The 12,502-nt window shown below is 40.8% G+C and overlaps 1 protein-coding gene across 3 annotated transcripts in view; it reads left to right on the forward strand.

Annotated features, from left to right (window-relative positions):
* The window catches only part of ctbp2a (C-terminal binding protein 2a), a 63,779-nt gene extending 53,563 nt beyond the window's left edge, over positions 1-10,216 (forward strand). The window contains exons 4-11 of one of the 3 annotated variants that reach the window (XM_027277647.1): positions 2,671-2,815; positions 3,345-3,551; positions 4,667-4,881; positions 6,380-6,510; positions 6,635-6,762; positions 6,850-6,973; positions 7,285-7,362; positions 8,433-8,567. In XM_027277647.1, the coding sequence (XP_027133448.1) occupies positions 2,671-2,815; positions 3,345-3,551; positions 4,667-4,881; positions 6,380-6,510; positions 6,635-6,762; positions 6,850-6,973; positions 7,285-7,351 (1,017 nt within the window). In that variant the 3' untranslated portion in view covers positions 7,352-7,362; positions 8,433-8,567. Of the gene's footprint in view, positions 1-2,670; positions 2,816-3,344; positions 3,552-4,666; positions 4,882-6,379; positions 6,511-6,634; positions 6,763-6,849; positions 6,974-7,284; positions 7,363-8,432 lie in introns of all 3 variants that reach the window. The other 2 variants (XM_019269296.2, XM_019269297.2) reach the window with 2 other exon arrangements.
* Positions 10,217-12,502: the final 2,286 nt, after the last annotated feature.

A 12,502-nucleotide genomic window follows, 5' to 3' on the forward strand; every position in this document is an offset into this window, starting at 1 on the left:
CTGAAGTGCTGCTTTGTTAAATAAGGAGGAGGAGGAGGCTGGTAATAGAAATGCAGTATAATTGTTCCGAGCCAGAGTGGGTGAAACATTTGTCTTATTTTACTGCCTATACACGGGAGCCAGTCGCTAGCAATTTTACAGTCCAAGCTGGAGGGTTTGTGTCTTTACACGCCAAAAGAGAGTAGGAGGGCTTCCACCTCATGTTCCATCGGTTTCAGTGGAAATGTTACCTTATACTAAATTATATATTTGTTGTTTTTCATTTACAATCAAAAAGTCATCTGTTTTTTAATTATGAATTTGGAGGTTAAACAAAAAAAAACTAGATTTTTGTCTTTATATTACTTCCTTGTTTTCCTAATTCACGGTCACACACACACAGACACTGACACACAAACGCAAGCAATCCCTGTCCAGTAAGATGCTCTCGTAGTTACACATTACACATACTGAGGACCCATCTGGGAGAATAGATGTTGGCAGCGTTCCCACAACTATAACTGCACAGCAGAGGGTACAGATGGGGCGCTCTACATGCACACACACGCACACACACACACTTGCCAGCAACCTCACTGCAAGTTTCAGGAGTGAACTACTGTTCACACACAAGTACATAAACACACACACCGAGCAAGAACACCGAGAAGCACACTGCTGTCTTTTCGCACGCACAGGGATCTGTCGGTGTAAACCACAGTACTTGTGCTCTAAGGCGAAGTGCAAAACTTTGTGACCCTTGTTGAGTACACGCTAAAAAGAAATTCATTAAAGCACTAATCCTGTGCCGTCCTTGGAACGTCCTGCAGAAAGATACAAAGAGGACTGATTTTTAAGTGTCTTTGACGTGGCTGTATCAGTAACCACTGTTTTTTATTATTTTTATTAAGTGCTCCAAAGTAAAACTGCACCAAAAAAAAAAGCTCAACCACGAGCGAGGACGTGATTGAGAAAATGACATGTATCTCTCTCAAGTAGAAAACAGGACATCATTCAGGATAAAAGAACGTTTCAAGAGATACTGAGCATGTCCTTTGTCGTACGAGAATTCATTTTTGATAGTTATTGAGAGAGAACGTCGGGATAGAGACATTCAACAAAGTTCCTCAGCTGGAACTGAACCGCTGTCCCTCCAACCAGGACAGATGTATTGTGTATTTAGACACAAAATACACAGAGGAAGGAGAACTGCTAACAGAGGTGTGATAAACACTGTGGTTATGTTTTAATAAAAACGATCAAATCTTGTTTTGAGTTCGTTTATTGAATAATTAGTACTGAATAGTCAGCACGCGGGCATCATTTTAATGGAACGGTTTGGGTTAGAGAGAGTTAGACGAGAGGATTTAATGCTTTATTTGGTGCAAATAATAAAGTAAAACAAAAGAGCATCAAATATACGATAATATAAGAAAATACAAAGACAGGATGTTAAAATAAATGACCTAACATTGATATTAACCCAAGCAATCGCCCATGAAAGCAATCGATAGGGTTATATAAGTTTGCCACAAAGTTGCAAGGAGGAAAGGACAAAGGAAATAAGTAACACGAAGAGAAGAACAGGATGGATTCCTCTCTTCACATAAAATATAAAGCTAGAGCCAGCACGACATTAGCCCAGTGTAAAGAGTGAAAATGCTCCCACCACCTATAAAACTCACCATTTTAACAGTTATTGTTGTATAACACTGGTGTACAATAAGCATCGTGTGTTGCCATTGTCAAGGGCTTTATGTGCTTTGCAATATTCATGATTCCTTGCTGTAGGTAATAGCCGAACAGTGCGGGGAGTGCACGTGCAGCGCGCCAGCTCAAACATGCTGAACAGTTCTTAAACTAATTAACACAATACAAAAGCCATTTGCTCACTTTTTCCACTTCATGTAAACCTGCTCCCATCTTATATTCCTGTTGCTCAACAGTCCGCGGTGATTGTGTGTCATTTTCCAGCGTCGTCTCCAGCCAAGCTTGCCTGCTGGCCTGCTCCGCTCAAGTAATGAGATTAATGCATGAGGGGGGAGAGCTTTAACCTTGAATCTAGCATCCAGCTCCCACTAACAGCTAGCTCCAATAAAATTGTTGTATGGAAATTCATGGCTATGCTAATCTGGCTGGATTAGGTTAATTCCGTTAGCAGGGTTGTGAATTTTTTAAACCTGTTATTTAGCAGCCGTGGCTTGCAGCACCTACTTGCTTATGCTTTCTGAGTTTCTTCTGGGGCTGTCAGTCTACTTTATGGTCCTGCCTGAATCCACTCCAACCTTGTTTGCGTACAGTCTGAATGAATTGATTGTGACAAAAACCAGCTTTGGCAAACACTCATTATAAACACACAGACAACCACTCCTATTTTAGAGCGCGCATAACCATCCATTTGCATTTAGATGAAGAATAGTGGACATAAACTTCCAGGAAAATGTTTTCTTATTCATGTTGGCCGCAAGAACTTGCTCGTTGGGGGAAAAAAACGTCCAAATATGAATGCAGGGATGCTTTTGATTAAGAAAAGCAAAGACTTTGTGATCATACTATCAATGCAGATTCAGTTTTCTTCCATCTCTAACACAGCTAATGATTGTTGAGGAAATAACTGATGTACTAAGGCAGCGATAATGATGCCTCCTCCTCCTCCTCCTCCTCCTGCTCCTGCTCCTCCACATCCCTCAGGTGCTGAATGAGGCAGTAGGGGCCATGATGTACCACACTATCACCCTGACCAGAGAGGACCTGGAGAAGTTCAAGGCGCTGCGCATCATTATCCGCATTGGCAGCGGCTACGACAACATCGACATCAAGGCTGCCGGGGAGCTCGGTGAGGCTGAGGGACAGATGCAGACAAAAGAGGAAGATAGATAGATAGATAGATAGATAGATAGATAGATAGATAGATATAATATGTAATGGATTGCATATGCAGAGCAGATGCTACAAACTCAGATTTAGTTTAGCCACTTATATGTGTATGAGAGCAGGATTTAGTGCGATGTGCTCATTATTTCAATATATCGTTTGTGGTAATACATTTCAGCGTGCTGACTTGGATTTTTCTGATGAATGTTCTTTTCATGGACATAATTAGCAGTTATAATCATCATCTTATCCTTCACAGTTCAGTGCAGTTTTTTTTTTGTGGAAGGTCCTAAAAAAAGAAATTTACTGCCAATTATTTTGTGAAATATAAAACTACAGATGAATCTCTCTTCAATAGAGCTACAGTAATTATAATCAACTATTCTAACTATTAAATCTGTGATGCAATTATGTTACTTGTCATTTGAAGTATCCGCGTCTTTGTCGTCTTTTTAATTCAGCGTTTAATGTTTCTCTCCCGTCTTTTCCAGGCATCGCGGTATGTAATATTCCCTCAGCAGCTGTAGAAGAAACAGCAGACTCAACACTATGTCACATCCTCAACCTGTATCGACGAAACACCTGGCTGTACCAGGCTCTCCGTGAGGGCACGCGGGTCCAGAGCGTGGAGCAGATCCGGGAGGTGGCGTCGGGGGCGGCCAGGATCCGAGGAGAGACGCTTGGCCTCATAGGATTTGGTGAGCTGCTTCTTTCGGGTTTTTCCCTGCGAGGGCTGATGAAGATATTTTGAACTCCAGCAAGTCAACATGGTCGTATTCAGTATCAGGGGATTAATGAGAACGTATGGCAACATATGTGGGAGTGTTTGTGCTTGAGGCCATTCAGAATGAATGTCTTGACCTGTTTTTTTATTGTTCATACTCAAATAAGAGTGGGCAGTCGTTCTTAGGATTGCTTTAGATATATTAAAATTCATCTTAATTAATCTGCCCCTTTTTTCACATCATGAGGAAATGTAGCTGCATCAGTTAGGAGTGCTAATTGACCTTTTGTATTTTTTTTTTTACTGTGTTTACAGTTTGTCAGTTGATTTAATTTCTTGTGACTCAAAAAAAAATATTTTCACTATTGACTAATCCGCTTATAATTAACGTAGTTTAGTCCGGGTGCACCGCGGCCCGCCGGAGCTGATTGTGGCTGTTCTGTGTTCTGTTTTAAGTGTTGATGATCCCCACCTGAAGCGTCAGAAGCAGCTTCCTGCTCTGTTCTGCCGAGAATACGCAACTGTTCTATTTTTCGATTTTCAAAATAAAACACCTGGTGCAAAAAAACTAAACAGCCACAAGGGAAACAGTTCACAGTCTACCATATTTCATTGTGGAGGTAGAGGGAAAAAAAGACAACATTCGCTTCTGAAACGCTCCTGGCGGGGTTTTTGTAGCCGCGTGGCGAACAAACCAAAACATGACAGACGTGTGCCTGATGGGTTCCCCGCTTAAGAGTCTACAGCCACACTATCTGTGCTTACAATGACAACCTGATGTAGGCATCAGCCTAACAGGACAACCAACTGGGATTCCTAAGGAGCCCAAGAATAAACAACCAATCTTCTCAAAACATTTTCAGTTTTCTAATAAAAAAGCAGATTATTAGTGTGATGAATTGGCAAACATGAAGTCAATAAATAGCTCCATTTATTAAAACTTCTGTGCTTCGGTGCTTTTGACTGAAGTCCCCCAGGACCCCCAATATGTTGGTATTTTTAAAAATCACTAATTAAACCTAAAAAATCATTACCTAAAAAGTCCTAAAAATTGCACTTGCTTTCTGTCTTATGTCACGCCCCTCTCAGGTCGCTCAGGCCAGGCAGTGGCGATGCGGGCCAAGGCGTTTGGCTTCAACGTGATCTTCTACGACCCCTACCTCCAGGACGGCTTGGAGCGCTCACTGGGCGTTCAGCGAGTCTACACGCTCCAGGACCTGCTCTACCAGAGCGACTGCGTCTCCCTGCACTGCAACCTGAACGAACACAACCACCACCTCATCAACGACTTCACCATCAAACAGGTAGAGGACCTTTGTATATTGTATATTTTTCTAATGTGAAGCTCGGGTGACGGAGGATGAGAAGCTGACAACTTATCAGAAACTTCTCACCACCCTCCAAAGCAGACTTGCACAGTCCCCTCACTAGGTTAATGATCCTTGGAGGTTTGCAGCACAGCTTTAACCCAGTGGACCGGCAGCTGACTTGGCTGCATTCCTTAGCTGTAAGCACTCCTTTTGTTGTCAACTTCCAACTCTAAGCTGTTTAAACAACCTTGTAATAAGTGTTAAGACACTCAAAGCAAGCTCATGCAACACACTGACGTCTGGAGAATCTCTATGAATCCAGAAAAACAGAAATTTGCATACGGGGGTGGGTGTTGGTGGGTGGTAGGCCATCTTTTTCATTATTGTCTGTAATGTGTGTGAGAAGATTTGCTCTAATCAGTCTGTTCTCCCTCACAGTTTCTGTTTCTTTCAGAACTCTCAAATCAGTGTGACGCAAGCGTGTTCATGTGCATGTTCTTCACCAAAAAATGAGCCGAGAATACTGAATTTAAGATTGAACAAACGTTTGAATTGTGTCATTTATGTCTTAGTGAAAATAGAAATAATCATCTGAGGAGTAATCAAACATTCAGATATTATAAACTCAGATATTATAAACTCGTCAAATTACCGCAGTTAGATGGTATAAATGTATTCATTTCAACCTGCACTGTAATCCAACATAGTGCATTTTTAAAAAAGCTGTTCGTACACTTGAGCCACTTGAGCCACACACCACACCTATTGTGAACCGCCATTAAAGCAGTCAGTGACAAGCCAAGGAATGCTATTGACCGGCCAAGTCACAGTTGCCAGCTGAGTGGACTGGCAAGGCCAGGCATGGTGAATCAGCAGCTAAGCTAAGCACGGGCGTGATCTTTAACCTCCAAATTTAATGATTCATGGTTTGGGGAATGGCTTTTTGTCTACAAATAGGAGGTGAGTCCCCATGACGTGTCCGTCTGAGCAGATTTTTGTCCACTTAACACGATAAGTTGAAGAAACACAACACCGGTGTTGTCCTGATCACTGCCTCCACCTGGAGGGCATCAAGTTGAACTGCAGGTCGTCTTATTTGAACCGGCTGCTTCTAAAGTAAACGTGTGTTATGTCACGTGTCGTAATCTTTAGAAAGAAAATCATCATCTGCATCGCCGCTCGTGTGCTGTTTTTTTTTCATCATAACCCAAAGAGCTTCTGTGAAGATGAAGGGATTAGTGTCAGTTAAACATCCCCTTTCTTTAAAAAGCCTTTTGTTATCTAGTCGTTTTTTATTTGAAATGTGTTTGTTTTCCCCTGTGTGGGTCTTTATATTTATATTTATATGTAAAGTCCTCCCACGCAGCATTGAGCCAATGACAGCACCTCCGGGTGTGCAATCTCAAAGCCACACATGTTGATATGTTGAATGCTGGAGTCCGCAGAAGAATAAAAAAAAATTAAAGCTGTGCTTTTGTTTGTGCTGTTTTAGATGCGTCAAGGTGCTTTCCTGGTCAACTCGGCACGGGGAGGTCTGGTGGATGAGAAAGCTTTGGCTCAGGCCCTGAAAGAAGGCAGGATACGGGGCGCCGCTCTGGACGTCCACGAGTCGGAGCCTTTCAGGTATTAACAATCATAAGTCTTTAATTGATTCAGTTCACCGTGTAATGGTTTGTTTGGTTTAGTTTACAAGAAGTGAAGTTGGAGATGGCCGGATCCCTTTTTAACCGTTTTTGTGCTTGGACAGTTTTTCCCAAGGTCCCTTAAAAGACGCCCCTAACTTGATCTGCACACCCCACACCGCCTGGTACAGCGAGCAGGCATCACTAGAGATGAGAGAGGCCGCCGCCACAGAAATACGCAGAGCCATCACTGGTATGGAGACATCTTTTATCGTGCACACGTTGCCATGTTTTGGTTTTCTCAGCTCACCAAGCGTTCAACCTTTCCTCCTCGATACAGGCCGTATTCCTGACAGCCTCCGAAACTGCGTCAACAAAGAGTTCTTTGTCACCACGGCGCCCTGGGGGATGATGGAGCAGCAGCAGCCTCAAGTTCATCCTGAGATCAATGGTGCCGCCTACAGGTAGGAGGAGGATTTACGTGAACCCAGAAGGCTACTCTCGACGCACAGAGATCACCTGTGTCATCTCAACTCCTGCAGTAGATGAGGGTTGATACACCGGGAGGGGAGGGATGGGGGTAGTCTAGATGTTCAAATGTATTTTTGTCACAATTCTGACTTTCTTTTCCTGAATATTAGGCTGGGTCCTAGTTTTTGTGGCGTATTTCTACCTAGAAGTTGGCCCAGATGAATTTATCCCTTGTTAAGTTTAGGCTCTTCGTTTCTCAGTCTCTATATTGTCTCAACCAGAATGAACTGCTTCTCTCACACAGCCGAGTGAACCAAACCATGGTACAGGCCATAGCAACGGGGGGAATGCAGGACAAATTATATACCTAATTCTCAACCAGGTAAATGAATACTACCACTGCTGGCCCACAGGCCAGGCCAAATGAACAACATCATTATTAAAACCCAAACCCTATTGAAATCTGTAGCCTTTGTCTGCTTCACACTCTTAACTCACATGTCCTGTAACTGTACCCACTCTACCCGGCATCTCATTGATTCCCCCAAACCCTCCCCTAACACCACCACCACCACCACTACCACCACCAACCCAGAAATAGATACACAGCACACAGGATCACTCCAATGTGGGACATTTTTTAAAGTGTTCATATATTTACAGTCACGTGTGACTAGAATCGAGTAGAATAAGTTTTTCTTTCATCAGCATTTCAAGCATCAAATTGTCAGAAGTGTGAGAAAGAAAATAGAAGGAAAAAAACAGTTTAGTGAAGCTACGAGTGAAGACAGCTATGGGTGTTTTTAAAGGTGAAAAGCAGAGGAAGAAGACGTGGAGTTATGCTACTGCGGGAAAGAAAGAAAGACACTGTTGTGGAGTTTATCAAGGAAAGTTTGAAACTTTTGCAAAAACTTTAATCAACAAACCTTGTTTTATTTTGCAGTAGGTTTCTCTTCACACCCTGTAGATCACTGTAATAAAACATGATTTCACCCAAATTATTTAAAAAAAAAATCTATTTTCTTTCTTTATATGCCTGAAGGAAAATAAAATACCACAAGGGGAAAGTAAGAAAAGTTTTTTCTTTATATAATTTGGGTGAACGACCCTTTAAAAGTCCTTCCCTACACCAGAGTAGGACCCCTGACATTCTCATGTATTGCCTCCATGTTGAAGTGCTCCTTGTATTGTTTCATAGAGGTGATGATGATCAGTGATGTTTGGATTCTCTTTAATGTTTCAAATTTCATGTGTCGATTCAGTATTCTTTAACTTTCAATGATGAGAAGCAACAAACATTTTCAGCCTTGCTTTGAAAAAAAAAAAGTGGTTGATTTAAGTTGATCAAAGATCAGCCACTGACTTTTAAATCTAAAAGTAAATAGAAGAGATTACTTCCAGTTGTTTTCCTTTCTTTATCATGTCTGCTGATCACTTCCTGTCCGTCTCCAGATTCCCTCCTGGCGTGGTAGGCGTCGCCCCTGGCGGGATTCCCGGACCTATGGAGGGGTTGGTGCCTGGGGGAGTGTCCATTGCCCACACCCTGCCCCCTGGTACCCATCCGTCACAGGCCACCTCCCCCAACCAACCCTCCAAACATGGCGACACCATGAGAGAGCACATGACTGAGCCGTAGGACTGCTGCTGCTGTAACCGAGCAATGAGGGGGGAAAAAAAAAAAACGATGTAAACTAAACAAAAAAAAAAACCCAGCGACCTACCAACTCAACCATCCAACTGTACGCTTGACTTCAGCCATCTGAACCTACCAGCAGACTGCCTGCCGGGCAACGTTTCACACGTTTTTTCTTTTTGTATGAAACCACTAAGCCCAAGTGAGGACAGTGGATGTTAAGACACACATGAGCTGCCACACTGAGATGGGACTGACCGTCAAACTCATGCGCCGAAGATCCGAAACCTTTTCCCCCCCACCCATATCTGTTTTTGTTCTGCATTGATTTCAGTGGTATTTTTTGTTTTTATCTTCATTTTTGAGTATATTTTAGGGAGATTCCTCTTGACTTCTGGGACACGTTGACATTACCACGTGCAGGATGGAAATCTGACCAACCCTCCCTGGTTTAAAAGAGGAGCTTGAAGAAACTGACTTCATAAACAATCCGTCAAGCCTCCGATTTCCCTCCTTCCTCAGTCAGTTTCACCAATTTCATACATGTCTTTTTTTTGTTTGTTTGTTTGTTTCTTAAAAATTTTCTTCTGTTTATCCTATATTCTGTGTTTCTGTTGCAAGTGAATATCTGTTTTTTTTCTGTTCTCCAGTGTGTGAAAATGAATGAATTCACAGTTTAAATGTACGTTTAGCAGACAAGAAAAAAAAGTCCGCTTCATGAACAGCAGCATCTGCCGTCTCCATCAGAAATCTGGACTCCATCTTTGCTCTTTTTCTAATTGTCGTGGTTGGTGGCCCCTGAATGTAGAGACAAGATGTGGGGCAGCTGATGTGGTTTCCAGTTCTAGGAAGAATATTTTTGGCTTATGAGGTAAAAAAAACAAAAAAACAACCCTTTACAACAAAAAAAAAAAAAAAAGAAGAAGAAAAATCTGTGGTTAGATATTATATGTTGAGTGTGTCGCCTCAATTAAATATCGCTGTTGTAACTTTTCCAACTCTGCTGAACTGAGGTACCTACAACATTTGGTTATCTGTTCGGACCTACAGTACATTGCAGCACCAGCTCGTGAGGTAAAGGAAAAAAAAAAAAAACAGTAAATTCTTACTGACTCAGGAACAAAATAGTAACCTTCAAATATGTCCAAATCTGAACAGAAAAGAAAAAGTCTGGATTATTGCTTTTCATGTCTCCACCTCTTTCTCCATTGTGGTAATTTTTTTTGTTTTTGTTTTATATATCAAATGTATGTTTTTTGATGTTCAAGGTTTTCAGTCCTGTTAGATTTGTATTGCCTTGTTAAATGTTCTTATAATCATAGTCTTATGTGAATGACTCCCGCCTTCTCCTCCTTATAGTTTCTTTCTATAGTTTTCTGCTCTGATGAAAGCCAGCTGTGGCTCTCGGAGGCATCGAGCCCCCTATGTGAACCAACGGCAGCCGCATCCAACCCTTTTTAGCCCCACGACGTTAGCAAGAGACGGCTGCTAGCAGATTGTTTGGTTTTTAGTGTGAGTATTTGTATTTGTTTATTGTACAAGGTGAACATATAGCATACAGTGCAGCTGGAAAACAATAAATAAAACTTACTGTTCTCATTGATGATCGGCTCTGTGGAACATTTTGTGGGATGTTGGTTTTCCTGGACACGTTTTTAGTTTAAGTCCTTTTTAAACCTGAGCTTCAAGTCTGACACTGTCAATGTCAGTAATGTCATCAAATATTTATCATGCAACAAACATAAAAATGTTCATATTCATTGGTTTTGTCAGTCCCATTATTCCTTCTTCTGGTTGTGTAGATAATCATCCTTCTTTAGAAATACAGTTCCCATAATGCTTGTTAACAGGAAGTCTATTTCTTTTCTTAAAGGTGCAGTGTGTAAGATTTGGGGCCTTTTATTTTTAGGGTGAAATATAATATTCATTCCTATGTTTAATGTATGAACACCTGAAATAAGAATATTTTTGTTTTTGTTACTTAAAAACGACATTTTTATATCTACAGTGGGAGTGGGTCATGTTGAAACGCCATTCTTCTACAGACTAAACTCTAGACAGGGCCCTTAAAAGGTTTGTTTCTCCTTTACACTAAGAAGGTGAGGGTGATGTGAGGAGATTGCAACGCAGCAATCAGACCACTGGATGCAACTAAATTCTACACACTGGACCTTTAAAGCTTATTTCTGTCTACATTTTGGCAAATCATCATTAAAAGATACTGAATTACCTATTAGCAGTCCCTGTTTACAGCATATATATATCTATATATATATATATAGATATATGGACTACTGGACTGGAACTGGATTACTTTGATACTGAAGAGCAAATTTTCTTTTCTATAATATTTAAGCGGATTGTTGGATGTTTTTTCGCATGATAATGATGTCCTCAGAAAGAGTAAGTCACACTGAATTTGGAAATATGTGTATTATGTCTATGTTTATCCAACGGTGCAGTGTGTAAGAATTAGGGGGCTCTATTTACACAATATGGCATAAATGGAGTATATAATATGCATAACTATGTTTTCATTAGTGTATAATCACCTCATTGTGTTTTTGTTACCTTTTAAATGAGCCTTTTACACCTACAGGTCCTCTTCACTGGAGTCCACCATGTTGAACCACCACCAAAACCACTACAGTAGCTCAGAACAGAGAAATTAAACCCTGAATCGAGACAGGGGCTTTTGTGTTTTTCACAGCTAATTTATACTTCACTTTAGGAAGAGAGGGTGACACAAGGGGGTTGCAACGCAGCAACTACACCGCCACTGAAACCTACATACTGATACTTTAAGAACAGGAGGCGTTTAAGTTATCCTGTTAACTGGTGAGCGTCTGTGGTTGTCATAGTTATAACAGCTGATGAAACGGGAAGAAAATACATAGCTGTTAAACAAGACACCAATGATGAGTCAGGTGTTTTTTCAAACATAATGTATTTTAAAAAAAGACTACACAAAGAGGCATTCAACAGCTACAACGGTTGTCACTTATCCGGGTTAAACTGAAACAGAGGCATCCAATTTCTGAGGAATTTCGAACACCAACTGTTTTAAAGTGCCTTAACTAAATTCCTCCATGTGTGTTTTAGTAAGCGACCAGAAACTTTACAGGTGTTTCAGTTTAACCGGCGACCTTTAGCCAAATGTGTCTGTGGTCATACAGCTGTTGACACAGGAAGAGAATACTGTCAAATACAATTGTCAAACAAAACAAAGAGGTATTATAAGGACAGTTACGTATCTTCCTGTTTTCAACAGACGCATGCGGCTAAAGGTCGCCAGTTAAGCGACTAATCTTTAAAATGTCACTGTACACTTCCCTCCCTTCCCCTTCCCTTAGCCAAGACCAAAAAAAAGAGTGAATCTCAGACTTGGATTCACCAGGTGGTCACAGACACTTAAAATTAAAGTACATGTTTCTCCATAACTGCTGGATGCTGGAACTTAAAAGACCTGATGTTATTTGCAGCTTGTTTCTGCTGCCCCCAAGTGGCCAAAAAATCAGTTATTGCAGGTAACACACTATTTTTATTGTATATAACTTATACCGTGAAGCATCTGTAACTATAAACAGTTAATTACAATATTATACATAAAATATGTCTTCATACTAAAGGATTTATTTAAATGACTAATTATTGTGAATATTTCCTGTTTTCCTTAGCCTCTAAAATAGTGATTTGACAAAATAAGCCATTTGAACACATATTTTCAGAGATTTTATAGACCAAATGAATAACTAAAAAATTCATCCACTGATTATTTAATGATGCAAATCCATGCAGACATTTATGCAATTTTAACATATTTATAAGCAGTTTTAAAGATGTGCATAATTTGTACATAAACAGCTAATAAATGCTTTATATCTCAGTG

This window comes from Larimichthys crocea, chromosome III (assembly GCF_000972845.2).
Source record: "Larimichthys crocea isolate SSNF chromosome III, L_crocea_2.0, whole genome shotgun sequence".
NCBI lineage: Eukaryota > Metazoa > Chordata > Actinopteri > Sciaenidae > Larimichthys > Larimichthys crocea.